The sequence below is a fragment of the Paraphaeosphaeria sporulosa genome, assembly GCF_001642045.1.
Source record: "Paraphaeosphaeria sporulosa strain AP3s5-JAC2a unplaced genomic scaffold CC84scaffold_2, whole genome shotgun sequence".
Lineage (NCBI taxonomy): Eukaryota > Fungi > Ascomycota > Dothideomycetes > Pleosporales > Didymosphaeriaceae > Paraphaeosphaeria > Paraphaeosphaeria sporulosa.
In genome coordinates, this window is record NW_017253361.1 from 1,244,620 (window position 1) to 1,261,204 (window position 16,585).

General features: G+C 53.8%; 6 protein-coding genes across 6 annotated transcripts; 2 read left to right on the top strand and 4 right to left on the bottom strand.

The window, feature by feature from the left end:
- Positions 1-191: 191 nt before the first annotated feature.
- On the top strand, positions 192-3,261 carry CC84DRAFT_1213049 (uncharacterized protein; the record flags this gene model as incomplete). Its single annotated transcript, XM_018182501.1, has 3 exons — positions 192-2,096; positions 2,158-2,607; positions 2,719-3,261. 3 exons carry the CDS (start codon positions 192-194, stop codon positions 3,259-3,261), a joined length of 2,898 nt encoding a protein of 965 aa, XP_018040005.1.
- A 30-nt stretch (positions 3,262-3,291) lies between these two features.
- Positions 3,292-6,654, bottom strand: CC84DRAFT_1111202 (uncharacterized protein). The gene is made up of 3 exons (XM_018175272.1): positions 4,402-6,654; positions 4,225-4,347; positions 3,292-4,170 (listed from the first exon to the last, which is right to left on the bottom strand). Exons 1-3 carry the CDS (start codon positions 6,259-6,261, stop codon positions 3,331-3,333), a joined length of 2,823 nt encoding a protein of 940 aa, XP_018040006.1. The 5' UTR covers positions 6,262-6,654; the 3' UTR covers positions 3,292-3,330.
- On the bottom strand, positions 6,526-7,540 carry CC84DRAFT_1183916 (short chain dehydrogenase; the record flags this gene model as incomplete). The annotated part of the gene is made up of 4 exons (XM_018180716.1): positions 6,526-6,681; positions 6,739-6,900; positions 6,957-7,435; positions 7,483-7,540. 4 exons carry the CDS (start codon positions 7,538-7,540, stop codon positions 6,526-6,528), a joined length of 855 nt encoding a protein of 284 aa, XP_018040007.1.
- Positions 7,541-8,745: 1,205 nt separating this feature from the next.
- CC84DRAFT_1081715 (uncharacterized protein) lies at positions 8,746-10,113 on the top strand (the record flags this gene model as incomplete). The annotated part of the gene is made up of 6 exons (XM_018173941.1): positions 8,746-8,886; positions 8,943-9,047; positions 9,111-9,301; positions 9,360-9,554; positions 9,601-9,697; positions 9,745-10,113. The coding sequence occupies 6 exons, from the start codon at positions 8,746-8,748 to the stop codon at positions 10,111-10,113; spliced, it is 1,098 nt and encodes a 365-aa protein (XP_018040008.1).
- A 149-nt stretch (positions 10,114-10,262) lies between these two features.
- On the bottom strand, positions 10,263-12,333 carry CC84DRAFT_1213053 (alpha/beta-hydrolase; the record flags this gene model as incomplete). The annotated part of the gene is made up of 6 exons (XM_018182502.1): positions 10,263-10,562; positions 10,670-11,363; positions 11,422-11,533; positions 11,599-11,870; positions 11,926-11,967; positions 12,017-12,333. 6 exons carry the CDS (start codon positions 12,331-12,333, stop codon positions 10,263-10,265), a joined length of 1,737 nt encoding a protein of 578 aa, XP_018040009.1.
- A 1,500-nt stretch (positions 12,334-13,833) lies between these two features.
- On the bottom strand, positions 13,834-15,051 carry CC84DRAFT_1183918 (uncharacterized protein; the record flags this gene model as incomplete). The annotated part of the gene is made up of 2 exons (XM_018180717.1): positions 13,834-14,095; positions 14,126-15,051. 2 exons carry the CDS (start codon positions 15,049-15,051, stop codon positions 13,834-13,836), a joined length of 1,188 nt encoding a protein of 395 aa, XP_018040010.1.
- Between the last annotated feature and the right edge of the window lie 1,534 nt (positions 15,052-16,585).

Genomic DNA, 16,585 nt, shown 5'->3' on the forward strand with positions numbered 1-16,585 from the left:
TCCCCCGGTCTTCCCATCCATATACCGGTAAGCGACGTCTCGATCTCAGCCCGGTGCCAAGCTCGACTGGAAGCGCTTTTGACTCAGCCTCACATGTACACATATGTGGCAGCCCTCCTCTACATCCTCGACCAGCTTTGTTGCAACGACTGATCGTGCACCAAATTACCTCGTGTGTGGGCGGCAGCATGATGGAGTCTACAGGAATATTCGACATGGGCGTGATTCCTTGGGAGCCACCTCTGTCAGGCGAGACGCATTTAAAGCAGCAGATTGATTCGCATTTAGGGCGGCTGCAGCAAGGCAATGCGCATGCAGCTGCTTCCTACCTGCAAGAACTAGATCAAAAACTGCCGCAAGAACAAAATGCTCATGCCCAAAATCTCCAATTATTCGATGCAGAAAGGGATCTCGTCGCTGTCCAACATCCACTAAGCAAAGCCCCCGAACGTATAACTATTTCGGACGATCGAAGCGCAGGTAGCAATATGGATGTGCGGAATCTGACAGCGCTCAAAGATCGTACTGGTCCTCGTTCGACTCCAGACCCGGGTCCGCCTTCAGGAGTCTCCCCGACATCTTATGGCAATCGGATAAGAACGCATGCCATCGGTACTCATATCAATCAGAAGAATACGACCATAATAAGCGACGAAAGCGATTATCAGCGGGTCCAGTCGTCACTAGGACGCAGGCGCTTGCAGCAGCGGTTTGGCAGACTGCATTTTGAACATGTTCCTGCTGATGGCGTACATGTGCCCGCTGAAGAAGACCCCAAAGATCATCCGACAGCACATACTTTCTTAAAGTCTCCTCGGATCTCACAGCCGAAATTTGTCCCCAGAGGTCAGTGGATTGACGATGTTGAGCGCACCGACACCAGCAGCCAGATTAAGCTGGCCCACATACAGATGCTTCAACAAAAGATAGTGGGAATGCAAAAGGAGTTGCAGGATTTAGAAGAACAGAAGCTTGGAAACATGGAGAAACAGTATCAGGTCATATATCGAATCGGTCGTACTTGTTACTTCGATCATCCCGAATGGACGCAAGGCCGCAAGTCGATCGTATCACGCATTCCAGTCAAAAACCTCGATTTGTTCTTAGAGAAGAATAAGAATATTGTTTTAATAGTGTACCGCGACTTCGAGCCTTCATCCTCTAGGAAAAGAGGCACCAAAATCGCGTGCGCGCAACCGAAGAACGTTCGGGAGAGTATCCGTCCCACCAATAGACGACTTCGAAAGATCTTTGAGACTATGCTTGCCCAAGACTGGCGATATGATTCATATTTACAGCATTTACGTAAGACTGGAGAGATCGACGCCCCATATCTATTCGTCTTTCACAAGAGACGAAATTGGAAGGATATGATGGAGCAATTCCCCCGCGCGGTTCAGGAGCACCTGAACCTCTTCGCAATCTATGTATCGGACAATTACGGAGACGAGTATACGGCGGCGGACGCTCTTTTTGCACGGCGAGAACTATCTATTGAGTTGGTAAAGTACTTCTTCCAGCCAGGAGACATTCTGGTCTCGCGAGCTATGGGCGAGTTTCGAGGGTATGTAGCAGACTCTTGGCCTCAAGATTCACCGTCAGCGACATTCAAAGGATCTAGGCACCCATGGTACCAACCAGTCGCGCGTGGACCTACTGATCCTCACTGGCAATCTGATGACGATGACTCGGATTTCGAATCAGATGACGTCGGCGACGAGAACGAAAAAGATCCCGACCTCATTGTTCGGGAAATCAGAATGCGGGCGTCTGCTTCGATGAAGAAAGAAATGGACAAAGAATCAGTGTCTGTAGAGTCATCGAGCGAAGAGTTTCCAATCAGTGTCTATAAGTGGAGCTTCGACGGAGACTTTAAGCGAGAGGCTGATAAACTCGTCCTCAAATTCTCTCATCCTGAAGGGAATGCTTCCTTGAACACCAGGACATGGAGCATAGACGACTTAGAAGTATACCCTCTCAGCTTTGCCCCTCCGGAAGTTGTGCAAAAGCTTCACCGACGAGGGACAATGTTTTGGAAGTGTCGCAAGCAGTGTCTGATGTCGTATCGGGAAACAAGTGCAGATGTACACAATGAGGTAAGTGCAGCCTCGTTTCGGGTGAAGAAGTGCAGGTTCCCCGGTGCTAATGTGCGCCTAGTCTGATGAGCGTTTCGTGATTGACTTCCGCACGTTCAAGAAACTGCACCCAGAGAACAAGGGTCATGCCATAATCAACTCGGTTGAGACTTTAAGTCAAACAGAAATGGAACAACCGGAGCCACCTGACGAAGCCTTCTATTACCTCGTCCCTCCCCAGTCCAAGGGTTTTAACCTGCGAACGAAGAAATGGTTAGATCTCAACATGGATCAAGTACACCCTGTTGTCTGGAACCAGCAAGCTTTCGACTCGTTAGTCCTGGACCAAGACAGAAAAACGAAGGAGCTGATCACAGCCCTAGTGAGCAAACAGATATCAGCTGCAAAATCGACGGATGTTATTGCTGGTAAAGGTAATGGTCTTATTTTGCTACTGCATGGAGGTCCAGGTACGGGAAAGACATTGACGGCAGAAGGCGTAGCCGAAATTGCGAAGAAGCCTCTATATCGGGTATGTACTTCTTCTAAAGCCTCTGCGTCTGTGTCATCTTTGACTAAAAAATTTCGAAGGTAACATGTGGTGATGTGGGTACAAAGGCGGAGGATGTTGAGCAATACTTAGTCAGTGCTTCATCTGGGTAAAATTTGGGATTGCGTGGTTCTGCTTGACGAAGCAGAGGTATTTCTTGAACGGAGAAGCCTCGATGACCTGCAGCGTAACGCGCTTGTCTCTGTTTTCTTGCGCGTTATCGAATATCACGAGGGAATTCTCATCCTCACCAGCAACCGGGTGGGAACTTTCGATGAAGCATTCCGCTCCCGGATCCAGATTGCGATTCACTACCCTCCCCTACGTCCTTTCCAAAGACTCCAGATCTGGAGAAACTTCTTCGACCGGCTTGAATCGTTCAAAGATGGCAAGGTCGATGTTGACGAGCTGCGCGACCATCTAGAGGAGCTTCAGGGTATTGAGATCAACGGACGTCAGATACGTAACGCGATCACCACTGCTCGGCAATATGCTGAGTGGAAGGAAAAGGGGCCCATGAACTATGAGCATCTCAAGATAGCACTGGATGTGGCTGGGCGATTCAATACCTATTCCGAAAAACTGCGAGGTGGTCTGACGGATGATCAGATCGCCGAGGAAGAAGGAATCCGTTGAGATAGTCAACATTTTAATAAGGTTTTCTGTCAAATTCGACGCAGGTAAAAGTATACGAGCAAAATCCCTCTAGTCATCTTTCTGAAAGTAGTCCTCCGCTACCGTCAGCACGCCCAATCCACTCAACTTCCAGTGTGATGGCATCTTGGCACTCCAGCTCCATCCTCCAAGGCGTCCGAATGCACACACTAAGCCTACAATCATATGACCACTTTCCGCTTGATACTCCAGCCACTGCCCTCGATCTTTCTCTCCAAAGTAGCAATTTCTGCCTCTATTGGTAAACAATTTGACAGCTTTCATGTCAATGCTTGCGTGGACCGCCGTGATAATTTCCCCACCGGGTCCATCGATGAGGAAATGCTCCGTACTGTCCTCGTCAAATGCTTTGAACGGGGTATTTTGAATCCATGAGACAAGGTCTGTGCGGGGGTTCTTCATCTCCTGCCAGATTGGGCTTTGTACTGGCACGGGGCCGCCCGCGCCGGCCAGTAACTCCAGCGATCCAGATGTGCGGCCCACTCCAAGACCCACGAGATCGGGAACGGTCCATGTCTTTGTGCCACTAGAAGCCGTACCACCGATAGGCTGAAAGCACGATATTCGCTCGAGTGACTTGTATTGTGCGACGGTCATAGCCCAGACAGCGACGTGCCATGGTATCATATCACTTCCGATGTCACCAGTGAAAGAGCGCAGCGGATCCGCTGCAGACCCTTGGAGGGTGAGAGCCCGGATGTTGAGGCTCGGATGCGTCGTGATGTCGTTCCAGGAATTTTCACGATGGCAGTACAGAGTCCGTGCAGAATGGTTCCAGAGGAGTTGCTCAGCTTCAGTGTAGGACCGTACTGCGGATGACATGCCGGGCAATGGAGCTTGTAGCAGTCCGAGACGGCAAATCTCTCCGCTCTAAGGGACACGCGATTAGAGATTGTAATGAGATTGTACTTCAGGAAGACCCACTTCAGCAATTTGTCCTGTCAAGCCAACCAAATGTAGGCCCGGTAGGACGACAAAAGTGCGGTTGTTCAGTGGCTGTCCACTGGGTTGATGCACATTCTTGGAAGTGTTGTTCGTTAATGTCACCTAACTCACGTAAACATTGGGAAACGATCTCATCGCAACAGAGAGTCCACTTACTGCCAATGACCGGATGCAGGCGGTACCATAGGGTACGTTATCCAGAGCTGTTCGAAAGTGGCTGCGGTCTTGCTTCCGACTGAACATATTCACATCGTCTACAGAGACAACAATCTCTCGAATCCACTCACCGCGAGGGATGTGCATTGGGTTGCCAAGGTTTCCCTGTGTACTTCCAAAAACCCTTGGGCTATCGCCGTTCAAGGTGATGGAGATGCCTACCAAAGCGCCATTCTGCCCCCAATATGTGTCCAGAACTGAAGATCCGGAAGAGGTCTGATTCCAAGAGCGAATAAACTGCAGCGACACAGTGCGGATTTGTTTGCCAATTGGATACGCGACGGCAGGCATATGGAAGCACATGGCACGATCGAGAATATCTCGTGCTTCCGCATCTTCTGGCTCTGCTCGCTTTGGAGGTTCCATCTTTTCTGCGTACTGTGGAACTAGTTGTTGACAGGCGTTCCAAATGCGTCGGCGATTGATGATGCCCATCAACGGACCTTCAGCGCCAAATCTGGGCCTCGTCGCAGCCTCTAGCCATAGAAATAGATTTTTGTCGTCCAAGTCTTCCGAGAACACTTCATTCTTCATAACGTCAGAGGCCTCCCAAAACCATGGATAGATGTGGAGCCGCATCATATGCTTCCAAAACGCACCATTCTGGGTGGAGGTGTAGACATGCAACGAGCTTTGCGTGAACGACTGGGCATCTGTAAAGGAAAGGTGTGTGCATATTTCGTAGAGCACATCGTAAGGCAGCATTTCCAGCGGGTCATTTTGCACCTTACGCTCAAGGCTCAGTGGCTCGACATCCTTCTTGAAGAGCTTGCTAGGAATCAGACTTTGGATCACGTCAATGAGTCCTTCTTTGTATCCCGGATCACAAGCGACGTATTCTTCTCCAGCAATAGACTCCCAAAACTGTTCAGGGCCCTCTATCTGGCCGTAGTCAAGCGATAGTGCGCGGGCATAGTCTTGGCTGTTCTGTGAAAGAACCGCGTATAAGATGTCTCGGTCAATGTCGTCTTCATCCCGAAGCCCAAGACCCTTTTTGAGCACCTGTAAACATGCCTCGTGAAAGGGATATGTCGGGTGCTCATCTGACTCGTATGCCGCATAGCATGTATATTCGTCCATCTGTGGATCGTTCGGTTCCTTGCCAGGTGTTTTAATGCGGAAACTGCCGTGATCTTCGTAATGACCCAATCCCGAGACGAAGCATTTAGTCACACCCGGCGCCTCAGGATTGAATCCCACAGTACGTCCGCGCTCAAGCCATCTTACGTCCTTATGACTCAGTTTTGTGGGATCGTAGCTGCCTTTCTCCTCATACCAATCCAAAGATCCTGCTTCGCTGGCACTTTCTTCGCTACCATTGCCGTCGTCGTCGTCGTCGTCGTCGTCGTCGTCGTCGTCGTTGTTATCGCCTTCGTCTTCCCAACCATCCTCGCTACCTTCAGAATCGTGATTCTCGCTAGGACTATCTCCGGCGACGTCGCTGCACGTTTCATCGTCGGCATCGCCACCTTCTTCTTCCATGACGTCCAACGACATCGCTACATCATGATCATGTCTTGTATCAGGAACATTTTCCTCGCCTGCACTATCACCATCCCCTTCCGCTGTGGAGGAGCCTTGACGTTGGACTTGATCGTCGTTGTGAAGAATATCATCTTCTAACTCGTCTTCTTCATCACAAACAGTCTCGTCCACGTCTTCTCCCGCCAGCCTCCTCCTCTTCAGCTCAACCCACCGTCTTCTTTTCGCCAAAGCTTTCTCCTTCTTACTGCCAAATTTGACCCAGCCTTTCCCCAGAGGCCCGGAGCAGAGCGCACAATAACAATCGTAAGAACCCATTATCGGCCACGAATCAGGCTGATCGCAGTTCAAGAGAGAAGTATCTAGCAGGGTGAGAAGCAGTCAATGTTTGTATGCCCCACTCTAGGAATAGCCGTTCCATGTTAGCGTAAAGGCTAGTCCTTACATGGCATTAGCTCAAGGCTCCCAACACCCTTGCATTCGGACATAAGAAAAACATGGACTTTCGGATGTCAGAGAGGAAGGCGGTGTGAAAGTTGTTTCGGGCTTGAATCTCGTTTTGATGTCAGAGTACATCACACCTTATCGCACGAACGCGCCTCCACCGTTCGCTCCTAAAACGTTCCCAGTCATCCAGCCGCTCTCTGGTAGACACGCTATGCCGACAATGCCTGCCACCTCCTCTAGGTATCCTGGCCTTCCACCGATGCTCTGAGCCAGTTCCAGAACCTCAGGGCTCTAGCAAGCAGGTTAGAATGTTCTGATGGGGAAGAGTAATTGTCTGCAAGGACTCACATCAACTCCAGGCCTTGCCTTGGCCAACGGTGTTAGGACGTTGAGCGGCCTTAATGCCTCGCGGGGTTCATCAGGAAGACTTGAATACAATCCTGTATCCATGGGCCCAGGTGCGACCGCATTTACGGTACAACGCTCAGCAAGCTCTCTGGCCCAGACACGCTGTTATAAAGTCAATATAAGGCTCTTATGTCTTCATATCTGGACATAGCGCCTACAGTCATGGCCTCCAAGGCGCCTTTAGTCCCCGCGTAGGACGTCTGCCACCACACTCCCCAGGTCGTCGTAGCACTGGAGATGTTGACGATGCGCCCGGAGCGATCTGTCGGCAGATAGGGAAATGCGGCCTTAACAAGCAAAGCAGGCGCTTTACAATTGAGATTGAAAGTAGCATCGAACAGATCCAGATCCAACTGGTCGATGCCTTGGGCGTTGACTATCGCGGCATTGTTGATGATGATGTCTATCTGGAATCGGCCGGATGCGTCGCTGAAATACGCCTTCGCAACGTCGACGACATGCTGAGGCGCATCTGGCTTGCTGAGATCAGCCTTCACGGGTAGCGCCCGGATACTGTATTTCTCCGCGAAAGACTTTGCCAAGGACTGCGCTCTTGGTGTTGAATCATCGGTCATGTACACGATAACTACGTCAGCTCCACGACTAGCAAAATGTTCTGCGCAGACGGCCCCAAAACCTACGACTCATTAGCAGTAGAACTTGTGTTGAGAATCTGGGGCATACTTCTGCTTGCCCCTGTCACAATGGCAAGTTTGCCCTCGAATGTTCTGAAAGGAGCCATTCCAAATCACTTGCTATCTGACTTGGGTTCCTGTCCGGTGCCAAAGTTCTTGTACTTCAATACCCACGTACAGGCTTGGTAGACCCGCCGTCAGCCCTGTCAATGAGTTGTCGCCTTAAAACTGAAACAAGCGAAGCGAGGCCCAAACCGATTGGCGAGTCGGATGACGGCAGTGCATCCTGACCATTGTTCCAGATTCTCCCCGACAAGGACCGCGTGAGGCGTTCAACGGCTGCAAGGTACCTCTCCAGCGAGGAAATTACCCTGAAGGTAGCGAGCATGCAAGGTCCAGATTTTTGGTTCAAAGACGCGCGGATTTACCCGCGAAGATCCCTACGGTGATGGCCTCGAGACGGCGTTTCACTGGAGGCGCTATCGTGACTAGTGTGTCGCCCTGCTCGAGCGTAGCAAGATCCCCGAGTAACTCGTTGCCAAGATAAATACTGACCTACACACCACGTTCAGCGGAGAAAGAGCTACCTGAGATTTGGAACTATTGTGACTTGGCAATTAGACGGTGCGGTAACCGTGCAAATTGCTCAGTGTGCGTTTGACATCCGGAAAAGCGGATCTGCCTAGTACGCCCTCCAAGCTCCAGAGTTCCCAATTATTCCCTGTATCATGACCCATTTTATATTTTGCGATCTCTTTCTTACCCCAGGATGCTCCCGGATCTGTGCCAATGACGAAACTGGCTAGCTGGCCTTGATGCGACGTACCGCGGGAAAATATTTGGGTCTCAGACGGTCTCGAGACCAATGCCGCCAGATCTCGTTCACAATGGAGTGCCACTGGTCCCACTCTACCAATGACATTTCGCCAGTGACAACATTCAAGGCCCTACTCGCTGTTCGCTCTGCATCGGCCAAGTACCGTCTTTGCTGCTACAATCGTTGTGGGTCTATTAATATGGAACGCAGTACTTCCGTGTCGTGCTGCCCTGCTCAGGCGATCCATTTGTTTCTCTCACAAGATGGATGGTTTGCCATAGATCTCGCGGATCCGACTCATGCAGTTTCGTTGATAGGCGTAGTCTCTCTCTCTCTCTAGCATTGGGAATTTGTGTTCCACAACATCTTTTGCGACCCCTTTACATGCCCATCTAGGAGCTCTTCTTAATCCGGCTTTGCCTAGATCGTTTGCAAATTCTGATCCACAAACGAGCCACGAATCGTCCAGTACATTTACGATTTTTGAGCTTCATCATGGTCCTCACGTCCAGTGCCATGTTCTTGTCGGTCATGGTCCCGCTTCCCTTCGACATTGCAACAACGGTGATGCGTTTCTGGATCCGCTATCGCAGGAAGGCATGGGGCGCGGACGATTGGGCCATGCTCATAACTTTGGTAGGTGCACGCCCTGAGCATGACTCCAGGGCCATACTGACGAGGACACCCCATAGCCCTTCTACACCGTGGCGATGGTTGCGACAGTGGCCATGAGCTTCAGCGGTGTCGGCGCAATCGATGCGACATCTACTCCCCAACAAAACATCAACTCGCTTAGGGTACGTACAAACACTTTGCACAATCTCGCAGCAAACAGCGTGCCTCGCTTACATCTCGTTCAGTGGTTCTACGTCTTCCAGGAACCCTGGTGCTTCACTCTTGTGACGATCAAGGCCGCTATCGGCTTCGCCCTGATACGGATCGCCAACAGAAAGCGCTGGATCGAGCTGGTGATTTACCTCAACATCCTCGTCTGCCTAGGTATCATCGGTGGGACCGGGATGTATCTGTTTTTCCAGTGTTCGCCAGTTCGGTAAGCTTGGGAAGACAGCCTATCTCTCACGGGATACTTCTGACTTGGCCGCGATCAGGAAAAATTGGTACACTGATACACCTGGAGAATGCAGGCCGCGCGAGATACAGACCGGACTGTCGTACGCGGTCGCGGCCCTTTCGATTATTACCGATTGGACTTTCGCAATCATCCCGGTCTGTCTGCTGTGGAACGTTCAGATGAACCCGAAAGTAAAGTTCTCCGTCATCATAATGCTGAGCTTGGGTGTATTGTAAGTCATCGTCTGATATATCTGGAAGCAGGCTGACAACAGCAAGTGCGTCAATTGCGCCTATCGTACGTCTCAGGTTCCTGTTCGGCCTCAATGACCAAAGTAGGTTCCTGGAGAACCTCAGCCCCATTCTCGCTTGGGCGGTACGTGCCTCAAATCCTCCCATGTCGGCCCTTGCTCATACATATAGTCTGCCGAGATGAACGTCGGCCTGATCGTCGCCAACCTACCCGCCTGCCGCCCCGTCCTCGACTCCTTCATCTCACGGCTCGCGAGTTCCAGAGGCGCTTCTCGAGACCGTACACTTGGAGCTGCCACCTCTCGAGGCGCAGGAAAGACAATGGATCGTTATCTCGAGCTTGAAGAGCGAGGCAACGCCGGGCTCGAGACGACCATCTACGGTAAACGAGACCGCGACAGTGGGAGCGAGCTAGACCTGGACGACGGCGATTCGGAAAGCCAGAAAGGTATCGTGGGCCTCAGGGAGCAGAGCAGTGGCCCGTTGAGGGTGCAGGTGAAGAGAGATATCAGTGTTGTCACGAGCCCGAGCGAGGTCTAGATCTGGACGAGATGCCGGCGTTTGCATGGACGTCGTTATGTGTGCCCTTGTCGTCTATTCGATAATGTATCGAACAAGAATCTACGCTCGAAAACAACAGCGCTCGACAAGAGCGCAAACTGTGCACATCCCGAGTCTCTGTTACAGGCTTACATACCCATCGCCATCCCCGCCGCAACGACCACCCACGCCCACCCCACCTTCGCCCCCATGCTCGCCGCCCCCGTGTACTCCATCTGCGTTTGCGCCGCTTGCTTGGCCGCACCGGCGCCAGTCCCCGTGCCATTCGTCTCTCCCCCCTGCGGCAAAAACGACTCCGTTATTGCGACGCCCGAAAAAACATCGTAGTCCTGCTCGCACACGGTGCCTGCGGCGGGGAGTGTGCCGTTGTTGAAGTAGTCGCGGACGGCCTGGATCGCGCACTGGCCGGGGGAGTACAGAACCGTGTGCTAGGGAGGCGTCAATCAATGCTCGTGCACAGGCATGCTTCCTTCGCCCAGAGGAGGAAGTCGCGTTGGAAACGAGAGGAAAGGGGAGGAAAGCGGGAGGAACTTACACCCAGCCCATTATGCTGCAGCACCACACTCCCCTCAAACCCAGCACTGACATTCTTCGCGCTAACAAGCGGCGTGCGCAGGTCATACGGACTCCCTATGATGAGCATGGGGTTCTTCGTCTTCGCCTTGTAGTCCCCCGTGTACTGCTCCTTGCCCTTGACCTTCCACCTCGCGCACGAGAGGTAGCCCGCCGTGTACGTGTCGCCGAACATGTAGCTCATCGTCCCCAGCTGTTCCACCCTGGGCCGCACCTCGTCCAGCGTGTCTGCGCGGAACGTCGAGTCCGCGCAACGGATGGCGATGATGCCGAATACGCCGGTGGGAACGCCAAACGGACCTGCGGCGTCGATGCCTGCGAAGAGGTAAGCGCGCGCGGCGTGGTAGGCGGTGAGGTTGCGGCGGAAGATGGCGTCGAACCAGGCGGCGATGTAGGGCGCGTAGGCTTGGGCAATGCGCAGGCCGTTGTTGAGCACGTTCATGATGTCGCCGGGGCCGACGAGGTCGGTGGTGATATTGCTGCCCATGAGGACGGGCTCAACTTTGACTTGTTCATAGAGATTGTGGATTGCGCTGGTGAGGCTGGCGACGGTGGCATTTGACCTTGCAAGAGCGCAGGCATCGGGGCCCGCGGTGATGCAGGCTTCGAGGAATTTTTCAAGGGCGACGTCGCCGACTGGGATGGGCTCATATTCCCTATGGTGGGAAAAGTTGTTAGGAGGCGTATGAAGGCAAGGTCATGTGGGAAACTAACCAGCCTTCTGTATAATCGTGTGGATTTATGACGCCGTCGATTACCATCTTATCGATACGCTCAGGAAACATCGAGGCTATGGTTGCGCCGAGTTCGGTACCGTAGGAGTGGCCTATACCAGTGCTTAGCATTGCCGTCGTGCCTGAAGTTTTGGCTATGAAGCATTCGGCGACTTACCCCAATACCGAAGCATACCGTCCTCTCCGAGCGCATCTACGACTTGGATGAAGTCTCTCGCGGTGAAAGCCGTGCTTATGTAGGGCAAGGTATCGCGAGCTGACTTGTGGCAACGTATCGCAGCGGCTCCAGCCGAGGCCCAAATCAATCCTAAAGCCGAGCTTGATGCATTGGTGAGCTGTGGTATCATGGCAGCGGCTTTGAACTGTTCAGCTTGATCATATATGCTTTCTGGATCATAACATTCGACTGGAAGAGTGTCGCCAGTTCCTCTGTTAGACGTTAGCCCGATGTCATGAGCTTCAGAATGCACATGTCCGGACTGACCTGTAGTCGAATCCGACAAGATCGAACTGTCTGCCCGTCATGCTAAACCATGTTAGCTGTGCTGAGACTACCATGTATGCCGCGTATTTACCTGAAGACAAGGGCGCCCTCAATAGTAGACAGAAACGCGGCCCCTCCAGCCCCAGGTCCACCCGGATTAATCAAGATGCTGCCCCTTGATGGCTGGACATCTGCCTTGATCTTCACCAACGTCAAGTTTAATTTCTTTGTCGAATCAGAATCCGTGTAGTCGAAGGGCACAGCGAACGTGCCACACTCCGACGGCAGGCCGTTACCGTCCGTTACTGCTTTTGGACATTCCGACCAGGCTATGGTGGATTGCGCTTGGCCTAACGATGCTCCAAAATGGAGTAAGAAAAAGGCCGTGGAAAGCTTCGGGGATATCATGTTGCTAGAGTTTTGCGACGGCAATGTCCAGGTCGTGTGGGTTCTGTCTGTATTTATGATAGCGATGTGAGAAATGACGTCCTATCCTTTTCTCCCCAAACTAAGCGTATGAGGAAATTCTCGCGCATGATTTTTTGTTACTCTTCAGCTGTAACTTGGCATGTAGAGGCTGTGGGATCCCCGGGCGTCCTTGGCCGTCCCGATGTGGAAATCTTGTAGGCCAAGACAGACGTGGAGACCCGAGCCTTACCAATCCCAGATGACGGTCCCTAGTCGCAGTCATTCCCTCTCAACCTGATTGGCTCCGCTCTGGGCTGATATAGTCCCGCTCCTAGTGAGGAGAATCAAACATGCGTACTCACTTACTTACATGCATTCACTGCGGTTTGTCGCTGTAACCGACCTCAAATGTAATCCCAAGATTATCGTGTGCCTGGTAGGCAGGCTTAATGTACCTGGTGAGCGGGCTGAGTTGCGTCACTTACGGCGGTACCTCTAGAGGCAAACAGTACAACGTAGACTTTGTGGTTTTAAAAATTCAGGAAAGACTACCAGAGAAAAGTTCCATAACTGCATTGTAATTGTACAGGAACTTCCTACAGGACAAGGTGTGCTGAGCTCCAGTTGTTGGTGTGAGCCACTGTGCTCAGGAATAGGTCGCCATCGCGAAAAGCCCCCCATTCATCAGTCTGCAACCTCCATATCTTCTTTGTTGCTGGATATAAAGCTGAAATTGCAACCATAGAGCTCGCCATTGCGTGACTTCCCTCCATCGCAGCATTCCGCCCTCAAACGGTAGCTCACGCCACCATACAACCACGCCCTGGAGTCAAACCTGTCAGCACGTGCGTGCAGGTGCCAGTTCCCATCAGGGTCGCGCCGGGATACCGACGCGGTACTCTTCGTAGCCAGGCGCACGGTAGCACTCCACGACGCGTGGTAGCGCGTCCGCCATGTCAGGCCGGAAAGTGGGTCCGCGTCGGTCCTTCTCTCCCACGAGCAACCCAGCAGGTGCGGTATAAATAGCATGTCGACAAGATACCAAAACAACAGCAGCAGCCCAACGTCGGACCGTGAACTCGCGATTTAGTAAACGAGTTGTTTTAGGAAAGGCATTGTTTGGATATATGCATTCGTTTGAGGGAGATCCATGAGCCATCTCCTAGCGAGAGGGGATCTCAGGCCAAGCTCGGTCGCGCTGTCCCAAACACCGTGCTCCTTCATTGGAGGGTATCTTGCTATTGAATACAAATTGGTCATATGCCATCGTGAACATATGCTTGTTGTGAACGTGGAAAACAAAATTGGGTTCATACTCATGATCGTGTGCGCGTCAGAACAGACGCCGGATGAGCTGAAGCAATGATTGTAAGAAAAGACCAAGCCACCCATTACAAAAAAGAGATATCCTGGCCAAAGCCACGGAGGAAAGTGCCCCAACGCCTTAGAATGCTGGGTGGTATGCCCAATAATGCATGGTAGAGAAGAAAGACACGACGATCAGTCTTCCCAGATGGTCTCCAGGTCGAGGTCTCCGCGCCTCTCAGCGCCGCAGACACTCCACCTCTTTCTAGAATCTCGCTTGCCGAACCCAAAGGCCCGTCCGCTGCCACCGGGGACATCGAGACTCGATCGCCGGCCGCTGTTTCGCTCTTCCTCGCGATCAGCGGCGGCCTTCAACTTGGCAATGCGGTCTGCCTCGATGGCCTCCTCTTCCTCATCAGGCGTGTCTGGGATCGTCTCGAGCGAGGAGATCGAAGGGCTGCGGGAACGCATCGAAGTCGGAGTGGACGGCACGGATGATGAGGAGAGCGAGATGGGGTAGTGCGAGCTCATGCCAGGGAATGGCTCGTTGAACTTGGCGGCTGACAGCAACGGCGAAGGCGAGCCTGAGGTAGGCGTCCGGACCGGTGGTGCCATGGGTGCCCCTCCGAAGGCAACTTGGTGAAGCGGGGAGGCGGGCCTCCTTCGCCTGGAGAGGGAGCTGGTGCTGCTGTACAAGCTTGAGATGGGTGAAGGCTGAGCGGTGCCCATATTTGGGGTCAATTCAAGCTCCGCATCCTCAGAGATGTCGCACACGCTTGGTGCTCCGGAATGTGCGTAGGAATCCTCGTAGAGTGTAGGTTGGCTGCGTGGGCTCCGCGTCCGCTTGGGAGAGCGCAGCGGCGACGAGGGTCGGGCGGGGACTGGGGAGGGGGACAGGGCAAGGTGGCCGGTCGGGTTCATGACGGTTGGGAGGGAGTGGGCGCGCATCATGGGTGGAGCGAAGACAAGGCTGGACCCGCTGGAGGACCGTAGGTGGGAGCGCGAGTAGGGTGAGCGGTTGCGAGCGCGCGGGGTGTGGGTAGGGAGCATGTCGAAGGAGGGCGCCGGTTCCGTCTGCGCGCGAGGGGTGGAGGGCCGCCGCTCGGAGGGAGGACTACCCATTGCTTTGCCCATGGCTGGCAGCGTGGCGACGGGAGTCTCTGCTTCTGGAGACGGGGGCGGTTGCTCGGGGCGGTCGGCGGTGCTTTGTGCAGTCGGCGGGTCCCTCGTCAGAGCCACGGCTTCCTTGAGCGAGACGGCGCTGGCTGTGGTGTCGAGCGAGCGCGCGGCCTTGTCTTGGGTGGTGGGCGTCGCGGTGGTGAGGGCGTGCAGGGAAGGCACCAAGTCGTCGTCGACGGCGGCGGCGGCACGGGCAGGGGGAGAGGGCGGGGCGGTGAGGTTGTTGGCCGTCATGATGTTGGGTGGACGGCCGTATACATAGTCGGCGCCTCGGAGAAGCGGAGTGGAGTCGCGATAGTAGGGAGGCCAGGGAGATTCGCTTGGTGGAGCGGATGCGCGGACGTGCTCAGGACGGACCATGCGCGTCTTGTTTCAGCCCTCGGAAAGGCAGCAGCGGGCGCGTTGACTGGCCCGCAGTGCGTGGATTGTTTTCCAAGGAGCTCGGCAGCGCCGCCGGGCGACAGACGGCGTGCGAGAGTTGGCAGCGCTGGCGGCGCAACGGTCGGAGCTGTGAAGGAGACGCACGTCTGCTGCTGCGCTGCGACTGAGGGGCTGCTGCCGCGGTCCCAGCACGGGCAGGCGCAGTCGCCGAGGGGGGTACAAGCAGCCGCTGTCCACGGCGGCACGCTGCACCAGGAGTCGTGCAGACCGCGCTCGATAGTGCGCGCAGGTGTTGGGGCGGGCGACCCATTCCCGCAGGCTACGGTGCCTGAGCGCAATTGCTGCGTCGAGGTTTTGCCGCACGCCGTCAGCCGCCGTCGTCGAGCAGAGCGCGTTAGCTGCGGCTCGCCCGCGCCAAGCAGACCCTGAATATCGAGCCCCAATCTGGCCGCCACGGCGACTCTTCATCACCTGCCGGCCACTCAAGTCGCCCGTCATGCACGCCGCCGATGCTCGCAGCGACCTGCAAGACGATCGCTGCCCTCGTCGTTTCATCGGGCCGCGCTGCACCTTGCGCTGGCTGGTTGCTGTGTTTGCCTGAGCGGACTCGCTATGCCAGTCTGCGCTATGCGTCCCCGTCTCCCATCTCCACAACCACCGGACCCCGGTTCGGAAGAATATTCGACTCCGCTGAACCCTGTGATTCGCCGACTGCGCTGCGCCTCTATTGCGCATTGAGATGGCCTTTATGTCAGACGGTGGTCTGTGCGGATCTACATTGTGCAATGCCGTGCACACAGATTGATTGCGGTCCGTCAGCCCGTCATTAACATGTTCAGGCAGAGAGAGAGAGCAGTACAACACCGAGTGTAGTGGCTAGATAAAAAAAAAAAAAATGGAAAAGACACGTCATGCTATAGCCTCCGGTCGCCTTAAGTGCCCCAAGGCTTTATCCAAGCCATACCACCACCAGAACAAAAAGACAAAGACATACAACAGCGGGCATTCGCCAGTAGTCACCCGCCGTTCTCCGACACGACTCAGGTGCTCAGTCGCCGCCTCACCATGTTCTCAGGAACCGTTCGAAGCTCGACATCAAGATCACGATGTGCTATCCTACTGTGTCCGACATCTGATCCCCACACAACTTGCATTCCTCACAGATACGGGTGATTTTGCACGGTTTACGCTGCGCTGAAAAAGGCGGCACAGCTCTCACGTCTAAGCTGCCACATCTCAACATCACCAAGCATTTTTCAGACTTAGTTCGAGCTTTCCATCATCCGTAACTCATCGCTCCATCGATCCGGCAGTGGGCCTATTCATTGTCACGTGACTAAACTGTATTGCTGGTGTCGCACAACCCCTCTTCTGAACGACATCAGAA

Bases quoted from the DNA above. Each gene is read 5' to 3' on its own strand.
- CC84DRAFT_1111202 (XM_018175272.1), bottom strand. From the start codon at position 6,261: ATGGGTTCTTACGATTGTTATTGTGCGCTCTGCTCCGGGCCTCTGGGG. The intron at 4,348-4,401 runs GTAAGTGGACTC...TACGTGAGTTAG, and splicing joins CCTGCATCCGGTCATTGGCA to GTGACATTAACGAACAACAC. The intron at 4,171-4,224 runs GTGGGTCTTCCT...CGTGTCCCTTAG, and splicing joins TGACAGGACAAATTGCTGAA to AGCGGAGAGATTTGCCGTCT.